Below are 20,085 nucleotides of genomic sequence, written 5' to 3'. Positions count from 1 at the left end.
TCACATATCTAAAGAAAGTAGAACTTTAAATTTAATAAGCAACACTTTTGTACTACTTAAAGTAACAAAAGGTGCACACAAGCCTAATCTCCCTGCCCCCCTTTGCATTTCATCTTCATGTGTTTATTTTAATTTTTTTGAGCAAAAGTAATTGGACACACACTACTGGGAAAAAATCCTATATCCATAATGATGGCAAAAAAGGATAATCAAACAATTTATTTAAATGTGTTAGCCAGCTAGCTAAATTTTCTTTCAACAATATTAATTATACTATTAGACTATTCTTTCAATACTTTTTGAAAACAATCCCCTTCTTAAATTATTCCTTAGGATCAGATGAAAGTCAGGTTGGAAGGGACCTCACATGGTCATCTAGTCCAGCCCCTGCTCAAGGCAGGATTGTCCCCTACTAAATCATCCTTCTATATGGTACTAAACACTATCTTTCCAATTATCTTCATGGCTCCTGGTAGCTAGTTTCAACACTTCAATTAACTACACTCTTAAATGCTTTGATGCTTAGGTAATATGCTATGCTTGCTACAAACAAACATCTTACTAGTTTTCCATAATGCTGAAAAGTAACAGACTAGGAATTACAAGGAACCTATACAGGGTTCTGAAAAATTGGGTTCACATCCTTATTTACTACTTTGTGATGTAAAAAGGATGGATGAAAAGGGTTGGGGTTTTTTTTGGTTATTTTAAATGTGTTATAAATATCAGTAATATTGCATTTCCCTGCATTTTACTGGGGGACCTTTCAAACATTTCAGTTTTGTTTACTGGGAGTTCTAATACCTTAGCTGAAAGCATGAGGATACCGAATCTTCAGCACAGACTTCCTTTATCCAAATGTTAGCGATTGAAGTTAAACAGGTGTTAACAAACAAACCAACTCCAGAGTTTCAAAAATATTCAAACTAAAAATTTTCTTCTCTCAGATCTTCAACTCACACTCTCTTGGTTCCTATGATACCATTTTTATAGGGCTCTAATCACCATAGCAAGTCTGCAGCATATAGAAAATGTGAATTTCTAGTGTAAAAAACAAGCCATAGGAAACCCACTTCTTAGAACAACTCATTTTAGTTATATTTATCCATTATGAAGGAATGAAGAAGCAACCTAACTTTGCAGCCAGATCTTCAGTTAGTGTAAATGGACACAGATCTGATAAAATTAGGGAAGGAACCAACCTACTCCAGGTGAAGTTTCAACTTGCTCTCCCAACAATATTTTAACTATTTCAACCATTTAGATCTTACCTATACTGTATGTTATTTTTACTCTAGTTAGCCACTTTACAAAGGCATACACTGAGTAAAATTTACAGCTTGCAAATTCCATTAGTTTCAAAGACAGACAAATTTGGCTGATCACGTCATAGTCCAGTTTTATTTATAAAACAGCCATATCACTAACTCCTGTGTCCATTGTAGCACCATATTTTAATGAATATATAGCAGGGGTGCTCAATGCCCAGCCTGTGGGTCAGATCTGGTCCCTCATGCCATGTAATCTGTCCCACAGGGCTTTCCACTTATCCCTGGGGAACCCTGAAGGCTGTGGTCCTGTGCAGTAGAAGAGGCACACAGGGTAGCATGGGCCCAATCTCAGCATGTGGGGCCAGGCAAGAGCAGCCCCAGGGGCCAATCCTGACAAGTGGGGGCAGCACAGAGACCAATCCAGACTGTGGACCAGCCCCATACTATTCATCTGGCCCACAAGGCAAACACCTTGAGCACCACTGACATATAGAGTAGCTTTGTCTCTTTCTTCTGATTGTCTTTACATATTATACTCTTGCAGATTCTCAGTGATCTCGCATTATGAAGCAGGATATTGGAATCTTAACTAAATAATGATCAGAGAGCTTTTTTGCCAAAGGAAACATCTAGAACAGTGGTTTTCAACTCTTTATTTGCAGACGCCTTTGGAAATTTGAAATGGAGGTACCAACCCCTTTGAATTATAAGTGTGGTTATTCACATACTTTTTATTGATTATAGTGATCTTTTGTGGACCCCTTTGAAAGTATGCAGACCCCCAGTGACCTGCAGACCACAGGTTGAAAACCATTGATCTAGACGTCTCTCATTTAGTGTTTTATTACGGCTTGTATTCCATGCATCAGGCACATAAATGGCTGCGATCGGAACATTTCTAAACAATATGCAGAAGCAACCTGAGATTTTGGGTGGAACTAGACTTTGTTTTTTATTCTTTTGGCATAGACTACAAATAATCTACATAAAACATCCAATTATTTATTCTTATCTAACTACAAGGAAGCATCCTATGTATAGAGCATACATACACTGCTTTTCAAGTCATGCCATTTTAAGCTGTGGGGGGTGCAACTTGGAGCTAGGGGCTCCTGTTACTTTAAGGGAGAAGCTACTACAGGGATGTCCTCAGGTGGGGGAAGACTGCACTGCAGGGAGTAGGCAGCCAGGAACCCATAGGCAGTAAGTGCCTATTGCAGAGCTAGCAGCCTACCAACAGGACAACAGGGCAGAGCCCTGGTTAGGCAGCAAGAACACTGGAGTAAGCTACTCTGGAGGCTGCAGGAGCAGAAGGAGCCAGGGGATATAAGCCTGGGCTCCAGCGGCATAGGGGAGTGCAGCCATGAACTTGACAGCGAGAGAAGCTCCTGCCAGCTGAGGCTGGTGGGGAGTGAGAGCTGCAAGTTGTGGCAGATGCTCACAAGGCTGAGAGCCAGAGAGTGGGAAGTAGTATGACAACTTGGGGGCGGGGGGCTGTCTTTGTGTTTAAAGTGGTTGCTTGAACTTTTGTTCTAGTTTGAAACTGGAGGACTGGTTTGGATATAAGGGGTGGAAAGGCGGCCACAGGGTGCCTGAGGAGCATACTAGATTTTGAGCTCTGCCAGAGGTGATGAGTGCCGAGAGGCACTGATGGGAACAAAGGAGGCCCTGATTAGGGCTTGAGGAACAGGGCTGGAGGCCAACTGGAAACAGAAGGAACCCATTGGCCAAAGAAGGCTAGGGTTCACTTGGGGACCCTAGGACAGCCTCCCTTCTACAACAAAAAATAATTTCATCAAGGCATGGCAAGAAAGAGGGGGGGGAGGGCGGGGGGGCAGGCAGAAAGAGTACCTTGAGGAGCCAAAAGGGGTCATCATGGAAAAAGGAACTTGAATAATATAAAACTCCAAAACAGGTCTTGAGAAATAAATTAGGCAGAGGTATGAGAAAGACCTCATCCCCATGAAAAGTCATATAAGGTGAACTTATCGTTAATGTATTAATTTCCCCTAATATGAGCAGTGAAGTAAAACCAAACTTTTCATAAAAAGATGTTAAACAAAAACACATGACTTATGGTTTAAAAGGTGGTTTTCATCATTCTAGCCACAACAACATTTAGCTCCCTCTAAGGTGGAAGCTCTTTCAAAAGAAACATATACTCTGACCCTTTTAAAATCTGGTAACCTTGGAATGTGAAACTCCTTCGTATTCTTGGATTTACTGATGATAAACAGATACAATTGGTAAATGAACTTTTACTGAACTAAAAGTGCTTCCAATTATAACAAAAGCAAATAATCCAAAGTAAGTGGGATGTTTGCAACAAATGGCAATACTTGATGTTTCTACGCCCAAATAAAAATCTTTTCCATTTGACACTGTGTTTCTAAATCTGTTCTGTTACTACTAAAGATATTCTAGTCTAATTAGGATGGATTTTTCTATGTTGTTCAAGCAGTAACAGGACCATCTGAAATATAATTCCCTTAATCTGTGACTGGGGGTGGGATAAAAAGTAAGCTGCATCTAAATAGACTGCCTTCGTAACACTAGGCACCAGAGTTGTCTGAGCTAAAGATGCAAGTGGGATCATACAAGCTACATCCTCCTTGAGCTTTCTTAGAGTTTGACATACTTATACCAGGCCCATCAAAATCACCCTGCCCCTGGGCCAAACCTGACTATGGGACTCTTGTGGCAGCAGGGTGAGTGGCAGCAGTTGCTGTTAACACAGCTGCTGCTCCACTGCCCCTGAAACTGCTTGAAGCCAATGCTGATCCCAAACAGGGCTCCATGCCTCCGATTTCTGTGTTGGACCCTGCTCCCATTCTTTGCCCCTGAATTCCAGACTCCTCTAGGAGCCCTGCAAGCCACATGGCAGCTCCATGGGCTAGATCTGGCCTGTGGGCCATACTTTTAATACCCTTTTCATTGATCTACACAATGATTATGCAATGATGTCTTTATGGATCATGCATATGTACTGTTTGTAGGTCCACAACACTAGTTTATTTCATTCCAAAGTAAACCCCTTCCTTAAGTTACACAGCCTATCACCAGCTTCCTTGCCACATACCAGTGAAATACTATAATAGTACCTATTTGAGCAGCTACTTCAGGAGGCTGGCCATCTGTCCACTCAGGACACCAGTGCAACTTACATCGATACACAAAACTGATGAAAATTACACTGGTATTAATATGCCAAGTGGTACACCCATGGATAAATAACTCAGTAGTGCACACATTTTTGGCATTCTGAAATATCTGAAAATTATATTATCATCCCCACAGATAAAGTGACTTAAAGACTTGACATGGTATGACTTCTGAAACTTGTGACCTAGAACTTAAATTTACAATTTACTAACACATTGTCAATAAAGATCTATAACTCAGGACAGAACATTTTAATTTGGCATGATTAGAATAAAGAATTCACTTGGGAAAAAACATCTTGGAAGATAATGGGATACAATGTTTCGGTATACTATTAAAACAAGCTTAAAAATAATCTTATTATTTCCTATAATCTGTCAACTTTTAGTTCAGTTCATACTATTTATTCTGCCATTTCATACTTATTTTTATTCTAAAATGCTATTACTTGTACTTCTGCTGGCACACACCCTCAAGTCAACTGTACTAAAAGATATATTATAACACTTTCTTAGAAAGATTTCTCACCTATTGAAATTCCACTAGAAAGGGTAGAGCTTTCCGCCTGCCCTCTGGATGGGGCATGAGGTTCCATGACACTGTCATCCAATAGGTGTCTTGGTCCTGCGTTAGGGAATGTTGCACTTTTAAATTCTGCCGTGTTCATTTTATGTATGAAACTGGGAATAAATAAGGACAGAAACATTTTTCTCAATAAATTTCAATAGCCAGTGCTTCAAGGTATTGAAAGATAGTGTGTAGTTTTGCATGGTACCCCTTGACAGAACTGGGGACTCACTGATGAAGTAAAAATATAGTAATATGTTTGTCTAGATTCTTAGTATCAAAAACTGGTACAATACTCCTGAGAACAGAGGAGAGAGGGAAAGAAATGAAAGTGAAAATACTTTAATTTCAATACAAGAGCTCTTAAAATTGAAAAGCTTCGTGTATTATATATGATCAGCCAAAATGAGATCATGTTAGACTAACTGTTGGACAGATGAACTTCAGATTTTTATCCTAATTCTTAAAATATGCAGTTCTTCTGTGGTTTCACAAAGAGCTGAACTGCAGAAGATTCGTGGTTTTCCTTCTTAAGATGACAAGGAAAACAAGGAGACACTGAAAGGTTTGGGGTATATTTTCAAAAGTAAGCTAAAAGATTTGCTCAAATATGCTATGCATTGCACTGATGCCTAAAAAACCTGACACTGACCTCTGACGTACAAAAATACAGTGCTTTGGGGTGTGCAGGCATACACAACCCCTGGTTGAAACTCAACTAAGTCATCACAAAGGTGCACTCCCCAGCCAGGCTGCTCCTTAGCTCTCCCTGCCCCAAGGAAGCCTGTCTGAGTTGGACAGGCTCAGTGACGAACTTATTCAATCAGCTGTTGCTGCCATGGCAACACCTGATTCTGTTACGCAGATGCCTCCATTTGAAACAGTAGCTTTTTGTCATGGATCTGCCATTCTTGTGTTGAATCTGCCATTTCTAAAGCACAACACATGAACATGTAGATACTGGATTTTCCTCACACTGAAAGTGTATGTACTACAACAAATGTGATGACTTTTGATGACCTGTGTAACCCCTAAGAAAAGGGTAAGTGATAGAAGAGATGTACCTTAGAGTTCTTTTGCTGCATTTTTGAGTATCTACAAAAATTGTAGTAAAAAAAAAGCAGTAATGTGAACATTATTTTATTCGACTCTTTTAACATAAAACAATCAAAGCTTCATGAAGAAAGAAAAAGGAGCCTGCTTCCTCCCCAAGAATGGTAAATACAGACCCAAAGGACAGAATGTTTCAATGATGCAGAAACCACAAGCAGAACAAAAAGGGGTATGAAGTCACACTGATATGACACTTCACAGGTAGCTTGGTGGAAATTGCTATTTTTAGAAATCAAACTACAAGGATGTTTCAGAAAGTAACGGCAATTTTGAAATAAAAACAATTTCACGTGCAATAAATGCAAAATTACATAGCTGCGGGGAATGCTAATGGCAGGATTGTCAAACACACGCATCATTTATGACTATGAAGAGAGATGGTGTGGTTCAGCAAATGATCATTGCATACAAAATGGTTTTATTTCAAAACTACCCTTATGCCCAAAATGCCCTTCTATGTTTTAACCAAGGAGGCTAACACTGTAAAAGACCATATAAAATATGCTAAGAAACAGAAGTCACAACAAAAAGGCTTTATTCTAACATTGGACAAAGTCTTCCTACAGGTCATAAAGCCAATCTTTAAAAGTCCACTAAGGAGGGTAGAGACAAGTGCAGAGATTTAACTCGATGACTAGCTGCCAGTCATAGGAGCCTCACATCATCTATAGACCTGCATATCAGTAACACAGTAATAAATCTACTTGGGGGCTCTAGAGATCGCCTGGGGCAGAACATGTAAGAATTGCTTCAACATTTGATCTAATTAATAGATCCTCTAAAAAAGGGCTTTATTAAATACCAATTATCTTCTTTTTTAGGTGCTGTACAAAATTGAGAAGCACAAATATGTAAAACAAAAGGAAATTTTTTTCTTTCCATTCTTTTGATGGAGAGGGGCACATTTGGTATATATTTTGTTTTTCAACAGCAATTGAAGGAAAAGACTTGAAATTTCATGTGACCAAGGACAGATAACTTAACATAGCTCTTGCATAAAAGGGCAGATAAATCCATTTTCAAACAATAAAAGCTGAATGCATTTTATAAAAAGTCCCTCATAAGTGGACAGGCATAAGAGAAGAGAGAAATTAGACAGTTAATTATAACTAGATAGTGAATAAAATACATTGATATTAATTGCTAACAAAATGTTTGTTAGGGGTTTTTTTGCTGATATTACTTGGTCACAATTTAAAATCTGTCACTGAAATATTCCGTTTTAACTGAGTTGAGTCCGTTATATTAGCTATGATTAAAGAAAGCTTGTTTAGTTGAGAAATATTATACAAGATATGACAGATTAAGAAATTTCATTTGATCTATTCTCACTGTCAAAAAGTGAACAAAACCAGACTTGTTACAACCTCTTAAATCACATAAGTATAAACGCTTTTATAAAAAACAACCAAAGATGCATGTTTTCATTCAAATGCATAATGTGGAAATCCAGGTTAGGAAAGCAAACTAAGAAAGAGTTGTTTCATTTTTCCTTGGGCCTCACCAGACATGCAGGTAAAGGTGTGACAGGATCTGATGCATGATCCATACAACTGCACCTCCTGCCATGCCTCATGTGCGAGGAAGGAGGCATGACTGTGGGATCCCATCACACCTTACTGACAGTACAGGAAGTGCCCCAGATCATACCAGACTCCCCCTGAACCAACAAGTGGCAAGCTTCCGTGGCTGGGAGCCCCCTCAGCTGACAGGGCTCCCTGCTGTGGGTGTGCACCATGCGTCCCCATGGCTGGGAGTCCCAACAGCTGAGCCAGGCTCTCAGCTGCAGAGATGTATCAGATGTCTGATGTGTTCCCATGGCTGGGAGCCTGGCTCAACTGACAGGACTTCCAGCCATGGGGTTCCCTCTGGCCACATGTTCAATTAGTGGTGTGACAGGAACCAGCCACACAGGTATTACCTATTTTTTGTGGAATAAACTTTGTGGCTTATTACTCTTTTTATTATCTCATTAATTGATTGAATGTGTGGCCAGATCACAACTTATGATACAATTAACTTATTAATCACATCTTAAATATAATGTGTGGCCAGGGTCCTTGAGTCAGACCTTCTTATGAAATAGAACTGCAAAGAATACAGTATGTTTTCAGTGGTATACCATTTCTCAATTTAGGCTGCAATTAGAAAGGCCAGATACTGACCAACTCCAAATCTTTCCCTCAACCTACTTCATCATCACCCCCCCCCAAAGATTATGTTCTCTGTAGTAAAACTTTGATACATACAATTTTCTAAGTGGCTAGCACTTTTCCAATATCAAGCAGCAAGATGTTATATTCGAAAACTGATGATTAACAATAAACAAACTCTTACTAGCATACTTTTCCAACTCGAAAGCAGAATAAATGGTTGCATTTTGTGGTTTCTTAGAGTAAAATTTGTAATGAAAATAATTTCCTTTAAAGGCAAATCTTTGGCATTAGAAGGCAATGCAGTATGTGAATATACTTTACAATTTAAATATTAAGTTGAATAAAATACTGACTTGTACCCCAAACTGTGACACTTTCTATGCCCATGTGGTATCAGGTTCCTAGGTGATGGGGGGGTTGGTGGTAGCAGTGCTCCTTCAGCTGCAACATTTTTCCTTCCACTTTGTGGAGATGCTCCCACTTCAGAGCCTGTGAACAACAGAAAAATAGGAATTTCCAAATGAGCAGAATAAATATTATGACAACCTCTAATGCAGGGGCAGGCAAAATATGGTCCACAGGCTGCATCTGGCCCACCAGGCCATTCTATCCAGCCCAGAGGGCCCCTAAAAAATTTAGAAAAATTTATATTCATCTGCTCCTGGCTGCCTGTCAAAGATGACAGGAGCTAGGGGCAGTAGGACCCAGGGGAAGTCGGCAGGTTTCAGCAGCAAGGCCAGCCCAGCCCTGCCACCTCCCATCCCAGTCTCGTCCCTCCCCCTCCCCCTGCAACCGTAAGCCTCTGCCTGCCGCAGCTTGCATCACTGGACTGTGGGAGCACGGGCCCATGCCACTACCCCAAGGCCAGGAGCGGGAGGGAGGGAGGGAGGTGTGTGTGTGTGTGTGTGTGTGTGTGTGTGTGTGTTCGTTCATAGGGTGAGTCCCACATGCACACCCCACCATACACATGCATCCACACCCCCTCACACTGCCATACACAAACCTCCCCCAAGCCCACACCCCCTCATACCTCCACACATCCCTGCACAAACCCCATACCCACCCACACCCCACATATCCATACACATACGCACATGGTCCCTCACCCCATTCACACCCCCACACAAACCTATACATACCCCCCATTCCCTAAACCAATGTTCCCTCTAAGGAAGTAGCAATCCGTGAGTGCGCTGCTTCGGTCCTGCCTCCCTCTTCGGCACAGTCCACTGGTTAGTGTCCCACAGTAAGGTAAAATTGATGCTGTGGCCCAGCTACGGGCTGGACACAATCAATTGACAGAACTGAAAGGGAAGCACTGGGGCCAGCATGGGACTCTTACTGAAGGTAAGCTCCTCACTCTTCAAGCAGGGCAGGCAGAGGTTCCTCCCCGAGGCGAGCCAAGGCAGGGCTGGGACTGGGGCGCCGGCGTGGGCTCTGCTGGCTCCGGGAAACTGCTCTGCGGGCTTTGCCAGCTCCAGGGAACTGCTTCACTCCCCAGCCCTGATGCCATATGCCTCCTCGCTCCCCGAGGCAATGCAGGGGTGTGAAATAGTTCCCCGGAGCCAGCGGGGCCCACGCCAGCCCCCAGCCCCTGCCTTGGGGAGGAGCCGCTGCCTGCCCTGCATGAGGAGTGATGAGCTTACCTTCGGTAAGTGTCCCACTCTGGCCCTGGTGCCTCTGCTGCACTCTAAACCCAGGTCCTCTCCGGGCAGGTGCACAGCAAGATTTTTTATTTGTACATGGCCGCGCATGCATGCACCTTAGAGGGAACCTTGCCCTAAACCCCCTTAATAGGTAAGAGTAAAACTTCATTTTAAGCTATTGTGCAATCACCTCTGTGTACACTATACAAATGCATGTAAATCAGGACACTTTTTTTAAAATCAAATTGATGAATATTGTAGATGTTCACTTTTTAGAATATAATTTGGTATTTTTCTGGTTCTGAGATGGCAAAACCACTTGCTGAAAGGAGTACTTCTGGGGGCAAGGAGAGGGACTTCTAGTGGCAAAGGCTGCGGGTTAGAGGGCAGGACTTCCAGTCACAAGATGGCAACCAAGGGGCGGAGCACCTGTCAAGGGGCAGGGCTACCCATACCTCAACAGCTTGCCAAAACTCAGCAAGCAGCCCTCCGCCCAAAATAATTGCCCACCCCTGTTAATGCTATTCCTCAACCTCCAAGAATATATAGGGTTGGTATCTTTTTAATATTTGTACACAATTAGTATGGAAAATGGCATTTTATTAAACAAATATGCATAAAAGGCCAGTTCTTGTTTAAATCTAAGATGGAATTATTACAAGTCAATAATTAACAATAAGAATATAAAATATTAGAGTTTAAAAAAAAAATACACACACACACACACTCCCTTTAGAAAATTAACATGTCTTTTGAAGTATTGTGACAAAGGAAGCACCTGGAAGGAATAAGATGAAAATAATTCTTTTCACTTTTATAATGCTGTTATTATTATAAACATTGTTGTAAAACAAAAATTTTTCTCCCTGAGAGAGCATGAGGCCATTCTAACTGCTATTCGATGTCAGTTTTAATTTTTTTTGATCAATACAATGAACATGATAAAAACCAGATAATTACATATGCTGAGCAAAGCTGCTGGCAACTCTGCAGGGAACTAGCAAATGGAGAAGGTGGGTTGGGAAAACAACTGTGGCGCATATATAAAGAACAAAAGATATGCACGTGTGTTTAAAAGCCACAACTTAGATTTTTCTTTTGTATTACATGTAGCCTTCTTGTTTTTAATGCAACAGTCCCCATTTTGATTTCTTGACAGAAAGGACTTCGCACACAATATTAAAACTTCAGTATTTAGTTGCAGAGAAGTCAGACAATTCAGATTCAGAATTCTAATACCAAATCTAATTTCATTTCTCTACTTATTTAAATAGTTTAAAAAAAACAGTAGATCATCATCTCATCTGATCCCAATACAATTTTTAAAATATATCCTGCAACTCTAGACATACTTGTATAGCACAGAATTTCCAATTACTGCATATCTTCAAGGTGAATTTTAATAATTTTCTCCTTGAAAAACGTGTATAGTTTAAAAATATTTTATTCGAAATAAATTAGATATGGATGACTTCAAAGTGTTTAAAATGACTAATGTCCTGACTTGGGGGGGTAATACCAGTTAATTTAGAAAACTTGAACCTTTTGCTAATTAACTGTCATGCTTTTATAAAGATAACAGAAGAAAATCCCTTAAATTACTAAAACTTCCTAAAGAAATAATTTCACTTAGTTAAGACCTGAATTTTCAAAAAAAGTTCATTAGGATACAACTCCCAATGAAAAATAAAATCAATGTGAGTTGTTAGGTTCTTTGGTTAATCCCATCCTAAAACAAAATTTTAAATGAGAATAATTTACATAAGAGCTTTTCTGTGTAGAGACAAGAAATATACATTTAACAGTCCTTAGTCCTGTACATCATGCATATCCTAACATATTACCAGAAGAATATTATAAAAGCAAAATAATCAAGGAGTTGACTCAATTTTCTACAAAAAGTAGGCTCTTCCTTAAAATTCTAAATATGATCTCCATCTTGTTTTACTTCTTGGAAAATTTCTTATCATAAAAATCATTGAAAGTTAGGGTTGGAAGGAACCTCAGGAGGTCATCTAGTACGGTGTTTCCTACATACTGCGGAGTGGCAGCCAACCCTTTCTTATACTGAGTAGCAGCAGTCAACCATTGTACACTCAATATAAAAAACGGGTTGGCTGCCACTCTGCAGTATGCGGGTCACTTCCAGACTTCCAGTCCAGAAGCCAAACTTCCTGAGGACTGGCAGCCAACCCTTCATGGCCCAGTACTGAGCCATGGCCCAGGGGTTGGGAACCACTGACAGTCCAACCCCCTGCTCAAAGCAGGACCATCCCCAACTAGATCATCCCAGCCAAAGCTTTGTTTGAGTCTTGAAAACCTCCAAGGATAGAAATACCAAAACCTCTCTGGGTAACCTGTTGCAGTGTTTTACTACCTTTCTGTGAGAAAATTCTTCCTAATATCCAACTTAAACTTCCCTTGCTGCAACTTGAGACAGTTGCTCCTTGTTCTGTCATTTGCCACCAACGAGAAGAATCTAGATCCATCCCCCTCTGAAACCCCCCTCAGGCAGCCAAAGGCTGCCACCAAATCTCTCCTCAGTCCTCTCCTCCCCAAACCAAACAAGCCCAGCTCCCTCAGCCTCTCCCCACAAGCCATGCGCCCCAGCCTCCCCACTATTCCCACTGCTCTATGCTCAACTCCCTGCAACCAGTCTACATCTCCTCTGTAGTGGGGAGCCCAAAACTGAATACAGCACTCCAAACATGGCCCCACCAGTGCTGAACACAGCTGGAGAATCATCTCCCTCAACCCACTGGCAACACACCCACCAATGCAACCCAGTATGCAGCCCTCCCTGCAACAAGGGCATACCATTGGCCAATGTTCAGCTCACTGTCTACTGTAACCCCAGATCCTTCATTGCAGAGCCGCCACACAGCCAATTAGCACCAGTCTGCACTGGCATATGGGACTGTTCTGTCCTACGTACAGGACCCTGCACCTGTTCTCGTTGAACCTCATGAGACCTCCTTCGGCCCAATCCTCCAGCCTGTCCAGATCACCCAAATCCTAGCTCCAGCCTCCAGTGCATCTACCACTCCCTGCAACCTGGTGTCATCTGCAAACTTACCAAGGGTGCACTGCATGCCACCCTCCAGGTCACTGATGAAGACATCGAAAAAAACTGGCCCCAGGACCAATCCATGGGGCACTCCACCCAATACTGGCTGCCACCAGACCACCACCCTCTGAGCCCAGTGCTCCATCCAGCCTTCTGTCTACCCCACAGTCCACCCATCCAGCCCATACCTCCCCAGCTTGCCCACAAGAATGCTGTGGGAGACTACATCAAAAGCCCTGCCAAAAATCAAGGTATACCATATCCACCAGTTTCCCTGCATCCACAGAGCCAGTCATCTCATCATAGAAGGCAATCAGGCCAACCAGACGTGACTCACCCCAGGCAAACCCACACCAACTGCTCCCAGTCACCTTCCACACCCTCCGAGTGTTCAGAAATGGACTCCTTGAGGACCCACTCCATGATTCCTCCAGTGACCATGGCGAGACCAACTAGTCTGCAGTTCCCCAGGTCCTCCCTCCACCCCCTCCCAAACACTGGCACCATGCCTGCCCTTCTCCAATAATACCCCTCCTAATAGCCACAAGCCCACAAAAATGATGGCCAGAGGCTCCACAATGCCACCAGCCAATTCCCTTAGCAACCTCAGGTGCATGCCATCCGGCCCCATGGGCCTTCACATGTCCAGACCCTCCAGTCTCCAACCTGTTCCTTCACCACTGTTGGCTGCCCACCACCCCCCCAAACTGTGCCACCCAGTGTAGCAGTCTGGGAGCTGAACTTTCTCATGAAGACTGAGGCAAAAAAGGCACTGAGTACTTCAGCCCCCCCCCTGCATCCTCTGTCACAAGGCTGCCTCCCCCATTCAGTAATGGACCCACATTTTCCCCAATCCTCCTCCTGCTACCAACATACTTGTAGAAACCCACCATTACCCTTCACATCCCTTGCTAGCTGCAACTTCAACTGCGCTCCACCCTCCGCAATGCCATCCCTTCATACCGAAGCAACGCTCCCACACTCCTCCCCAGTTGCCCGTCCAAGTCTCCACCCCTTATAAACCTCCCCTTTGTGATCCAGTTCACCAGAGGATTTCCCCGCCAACCCAAGCTGGCTTAAGCTATTATCCTAATAGCTCAAAGGTAATAAATAACAAGGAGCATATTCTAATGTATTCCAATAATTATTAAGCATTTACCTGCTAAATCCTCTCTGGAAGCAGCAGAATGTGGGGTGCTGGTCCCTGGTTCTATCTTTAATGAAAGCCTGCGTTAAAAAAGAATAAAGATTAAAACTAACTCTTCCAAAGCTGAAGTTTTATGATTTATGCTAAAAGGATTTTTACTACCACAAGTGTAAGACAGACTATTGTACCAGAAATTCCAGCTTATGTATCACCTCTAACAAAACAATCAAAAGGAGCAATAAACAAGCCATTTCCCTTATTTTGAGATAAATGTGTACTGATTATACTTCATATTTTGAACTTTCCATGTGTGGAGAAAATGCCCCAAGTCCGTCTCTGCTGTGAGGCAGCACTTCCTCCCCCCCCCCCCCGTGTGTTCCCTGCCTACAGGACTACTAAGGTCTAAAAATTCAAATGGGAGGAGGAATCTGCTCCTCCTTTTGTCTCAGGTTCCCACCCTTGCAGATCAGGTGACTAGTCATTTTACCTGGTCAGTCTGATGTTATTTGGAAGCACCTGTCAGCAGCTAATGGATCTGCTTCTGGTGGGAACTTAGTGATGAGGTAACAGCAGGTATACAAAACCCCCCCTCCATGAGGAAGTGGGGCAGACATGTTTTGGGAACACAGCAGACAAACTATGCAGCCTCCATAGAGAGAGCTTAGTCAAATTCTGGATGCAACTGTGAGCAACTTACTTGGATTCCAGCTAGTAACGTAGGATGAAGTGATCTAGAAGCATATCAAACAGCTAACAAGCCACTTCTATTTGTTCAGGGTCATTCTTTTGATACTATTCTGACTGGTACCCCTCTCCATACCTCTCTACCCAATAAAGCAATCTGTTATTACATGCCTTGTTATATATGCTTGAGAGGGATTGTTGTACATGCTTGAAAGGCAGGCCTTTTTGCTTCCTTTGCTCAGTGGACTAAGGGAGGCTACTTTCTATGTTTCAGGCTATAAGAAACACCCAAATATATCCTGCTGGGGCTAAGCAACCCCTAGGTCTGCAGGACCTGTGTACCCCAAGTGGCACAGGGCCTAACAGAGACCAAAGCTCAGGTGGTGGCAGCGGTTACGCCAGACTGGTGGGTGTGCTCCAGGAAGGGGGTTGGCCAGAAGTTGGCATCCCTGGGGAGGCATCCGCACCTTGGCTTTGGTCGTGTGCAATGAGGCAGGTAGCTCAGTGAAAAGCACCCCCTACTGTCCCACCACACCATGCTAACGATGTGCAAAAATGCTAATAAAGTAAACCTGTTTGTGCTCATCTTTAATTTGTTATAAATAATGAGAAGCTCTACAACATTATACCAATTTATTATTAATTGTTGGTACAATATATAATCATCTTGTGTGGGCTAATAATACTACCTATTTCCATTTACTTTAGATAGAAATGCTCTTCAATGTTCTTTAATGCTATTGTGAAGTGACAGACTATTAGTAAGATAACTTCAATTAGTAAAATGAGCCAACTAAATGTTTTGATCAAATAGATATTTTTAAATGAACGTGAATTTAGAAAGAGCAATCTTTAGGAACAAGAGTAAATTTATAGAGGTAATAGCTTTTTCAAACTACTAGAGTAGCATAACTTCATGACAAAGGAAACTAAGGCCATGGACAGATGTTATATTTGTAGCAATGTATACACCGTTGTAGTACTACAAGAAATGGGTGCGTAAATGTGTAAACTGCCCTAGTGCTACCAAAATAGTGCAAGTGTGACTACTATATTTACCTAATTCAAGATGACCCTGAATTCACAATGACCCCCAATAACTAGATTCTGTAAAGGGTAAATTATAACACATTTATAAATTTAAATGTGTTATAACTAGATTCTATACCAGGAGAGTTATTGAAGGGATACTTTAAATTCATGCCCCTATCGCTGCAGGGAGGCAGGTAATATGGGGACATGTAATAGGGAGGACAGCCGGAAGGGCAGTAGGGGGACAGGCAGTGGGGGAGAACAATCAGATACAGACAGTAAGGAGCGGGGCAGGTGGTAGGGAACAAGCAGTTTGACCCTTGCCACCTGTTTCCCCTCCCCCCCGCCCCAACACACGCTCTTATGCCATCCTTGTGCCATCCCCCCTTGCAGCCTCAGGACTGACCCTTTTCCCCTTATGCTGCTTCTGGCCACTGAAGACTTAGGCCCCCACCCCTGCTTTCTCTCATCTCCCCTTCCCTAAAAATTTCTACCTTCCATCTGCTCCTCTCCACCTTACTCTTATTCCAGTTCTGGCAGGCTCTGTCCCTGCTCCATTCTGGGGAATGGAGCACAGCCCCAGCCACACAGCAGCAGTGTGGAGTAAGCGCTGTTGCTAAAGGACTGGCTGGGCTAGAGCCTTGCTCTCTGCTCCAGGATGCAGCAGGGATGGAAGCTGCCAGCCCTGGAGCAAAAGTAAACTGGGTGGGAAATAAGGGTAGCAGAAGTAACACAGGGGAGACAGGGGGTGCAGAGGTGCAGGGGGGGAGCAGGCAGCAGCTGTGGCTCCAGCCCCAATCTGGGGTTGGGGCCAGAGCTAGAGCAGCTGCCTGCCTCCTACTTAATTCTAAGATGTTGGGGGGAGCCCCTCATCTTGAAATGGGGATGGGGAAGCCTAGTCTTGGAATCAAGTAACTACAGTAGCAAGATCCTGGATAAAATAGGAACTCTCTCTCTGCAGTGTTACATTTTGCAGCACTGCATGTAACATCCAAACAGTACATGTACCACTATAAGAGAAAACTCTTCCTCCCACAGCATCTCAGTCCTCTACTCTGTTCCCCACCCATTACCAAGGCTTAATGACTACCAGCTATTCCCAGATCCAAGTGTCAGTGACAGGAAGCAGAGATACAATCTATCTGGGACCTGAGACAGTAGCTCTGCATAATGCCACAGCAGGGACCAGTGCTACTACTGCCTTTACTACTGCTGCAGCTGAAGCAGGAACCACTTTTGCCGCTGCAAGGATCAAGTGGAACAGGATCACAGACAGGTTCCCTCCCAACAAAAGGAGGGGGCAGGTAACGAAGGAACAATGCCTTAGCACCAGGGATTCTGGTCATCTCTGATTAAAAACTGCAAATTCTCCGATTAAAAATTGCAAATTCTGTGATAAAAATTAAAGGCCCCCCACAGCCCCTCCCAGTGCTGCTGGTGCCCTGCACTACCCCCCCCCCCCGTCTCAACAGCCCTCCTGATGCCCCTCACAACAGCCCCTCAGACATGCAGACACACACACAGACACCACCCCAGCAGGTGTGTGGGGGGAAGGGGTGGGACAGGGGAAAGGGAAGGCGTGGGGGGGGTAGATCAAGAAGGAGGGGGGAGTGTGCCCCTGTGTCCACTCTCAGGGGCAGGGCCGGCCGGAGGATGAGGGCAGGGGTGCCACCCTGTGGGCCACACGCATGCTGGCCGGCCTGACAGGAGGTTTGAACACAGAGGCCGCCACCACAACTCTGCCACTGCACCCTGTGCTACCATCCCACGGCCATGTGAATGGCTTTCTAGGCAAGCGGTGCAGGGTGCGGCAGCAGCAGCATGGTGGCAACCACTGGGTGTGGGCCACATATGTGCTGCCTGGCCGGGGAGGGGGGAGTGAAACAGGGGGCTTGCATCAGCGGCATGCCCTACAACTGGCTGCATGGCTCTGCGGCGGCGTGGGGTGGTGGCGGCTGCAAGCAGGGTGGGTGGGCTTTGTGGGCAAGCGCTGCTACCGTGGAGCCATGACCTTTGCCCCTAGATCCTAGAGGTAAGTGGGGCTTTGGGGCAGGGCTGGGGAAGATGGTTGGGGGCTGAGGGAACAAGGGGCGCTGCCAGCCCCAGGCAGCACATCACAGCTGGGAGCAGGGCCAAGAGGTGAGGGCAGGAGTGCCCCTCTGTGGCACTGTATTGGCTTTGCGGGCAAGTGATACGGGGCGAAGCGTGGTGTCTGCCATGTGCAGGCCGCACACATGCCGCCTGGCCAGCTGCCCGGGGGATGGGGAGAGGGAGGCTGGCATGCAGCCAGAGCACAGCTCCATGGCTGGCTCTGCAGCCACAATGATGAATGGGGGTGAGGAGGCTTGGGCTTGCACACAGCCGCCGCTGCCACTTACCTGGAGGCCCGTGATGGTGGTGACGGCCGCTGCCTCCAAAACCTCCCGCTGCTGCCATGGAGTCGTGCCTGCAGCTATGCAGCCGGTCACTTGGCGGAAGCAGCGTGGTGGTGGCCGGGTGGCATGCAGCCATCCCCACCACCACCCCATGCTGTGTGGCCACACAGCTCCGAGCATGGCTCTGTGGCAGCAGCGGGAGGTTTTGGAGGCAGCGGCAGTCACCGTTGGCACGGGAAGCTGCTGGCACTTGCCTGTGGGGCCGCCCATACCAGTGATGATGGCCACTGCATACAAAAACCTCCTGCTGTTGCCGCTGCAGAGCCATGCTCAGAGCTCTGTGGCCAGCGGCAGCGAGGGGTGGTGGTGGGGATGGCTACGTGCCGCCCAGCCACCACCACACTGCCACTGTCGCCTGGCAGCCAGCTACACAGCTCCAGGCATGGCTCTACAGCGGCAGCGGGAGGTTTTGGAGGCAGTGGCCGTCATCACCGTCATGGGTCTCCAGGTAAGTTGCAGCGGCCGTCGTGTACAAGCCCAAGCCCCCACCTCTCCACCCCCATCCCTTGCTATGGCTGCAGAGCTGGCCATGGAGCTGTGCCAGCCTGCAAGAGCTCTTTGCAAAAGCAGAGAATCCGCTGACTTCTCTGCTAAAAAGAGAAATCTGCATTTTCTCCGATAAAAACAGGGAATCCATGGTTTTCTCCATTTTTTCCATGGGAAACAAAAAACCCAGATCCAGGCTTATCACCTCCTGGCTGGAAAGCATACCTTTACAGCAATTTTGTAGCACTTCCTACAGGGTGGTTGGAGGGGCTCTGGATGTACGTATACCTTGTAGCACTACATCACTACATTTTTGTAGCATTACAGAAGTGTCAAGGCACATGTAACACTACAAATGCACATCTGTCCACAGCCTAAGAATAAAATAATCATTCCCACCGTTCTCAATATTCAAGTACAAAATCATATTCTTTACTTATATATACACACTATACAACTCCTCTTCACCAACTTTCCATTGATTAGAATATCACCGCAAAAACTACTATATTGAAGAAACCAACTGTTTCATTTAGTCCAAAAATCTAGTCACTGCAGGGCTCAATACTAGATGCTCCAAAGGAGGATGCAAGAAACACTAATGAAAAATGACAGAGTATCTTCTCCCAATGAATCTTCTTCCTAGCCCGAGCCAATTAAATTATTTGGAATAAATATTTTTATTACTAATGTAAATGATCGCTTCATTTTAAAAACAAAGTAGGGCTGTGCAAAGCTCTGGGTGGTGATTCGATCTGGAAGAGATTCGGCCGGATTCAGTGGCCAAATCTCTAAAACCAAATTGAATCAGAGGACCAATAAAAAGGTCCGAATCGATTCAAAGCTCTCCAAAACTTCCAGAAAGATTCAGAGAGCTTTGATGATTCAGACAGTCCCAGGGAGCTGCAGCCGGACTCTGAGCCGGTAAGTAAGGGGGCAAGGGAGGTGGGACTAGAGGAGGGGACCATTGGGGGACCCCTGCCAGCCCCCAGTCCCTGCCTGCTCCCCCAGGCCCTCTGACCGCTCCCCCAGGCCCCCCTTCCATGGCTGTCCCACCTGCCCCAGCTCCCGGTGTTTTAAAAAAAAAAAAAAAGCCCCAACTCACCGGGTGCTGCTGGGCGGGGGGTGATCCCTGCTGCCCCCACTGTTCCATGCTGCATGGGGGGTTCTGCATGAGTCCCCTGACCCCCCACAGCTGCCCTGTCTGGCCCAGCTCTGGCCCTTTAAGAAAAATATCCAAGAAAAGCCCTGGAATTCACTGCTCCTGCAGCAGCCTTAGGGTTTCAGGGGGCTTGTGCAGAGCCCCCCATGTGACCTAG

At 44.8% G+C, this 20,085-nt stretch overlaps 1 protein-coding gene across 7 annotated transcripts in view; it reads right to left on the bottom strand.

Annotated features, from left to right (window-relative positions):
* The window catches only part of RALGPS2 (Ral GEF with PH domain and SH3 binding motif 2), a 232,884-nt gene that overhangs the window by 46,054 nt on the left and 166,745 nt on the right, over positions 1-20,085 (bottom strand). For 6 of the 7 annotated variants that reach the window (XM_006267261.4, XM_019500255.2, XM_059728346.1 and 3 more), the window contains 3 exons: positions 14,142-14,209; positions 8,623-8,758; positions 4,962-5,113 (listed from right to left, as the gene is read on the bottom strand). In XM_006267261.4, coding sequence (XP_006267323.1) covers positions 4,962-5,113; positions 8,623-8,758; positions 14,142-14,209 — 356 coding nt within the window. The remainder of the gene's footprint in view (positions 1-4,961; positions 5,114-8,622; positions 8,759-14,141; positions 14,210-20,085) is intronic. The other variant, XM_019500254.2, reaches the window with a different exon arrangement.

The sequence above is a fragment of the Alligator mississippiensis genome, chromosome 5 (assembly GCF_030867095.1).
Source record: "Alligator mississippiensis isolate rAllMis1 chromosome 5, rAllMis1, whole genome shotgun sequence".
Taxonomy (NCBI): Eukaryota; Metazoa; Chordata; order Crocodylia; family Alligatoridae; genus Alligator; species Alligator mississippiensis.
The sequence above is the reverse complement of the archived record's forward strand: the minus strand, read 5'-3'. Positions and strand labels throughout refer to the sequence as shown.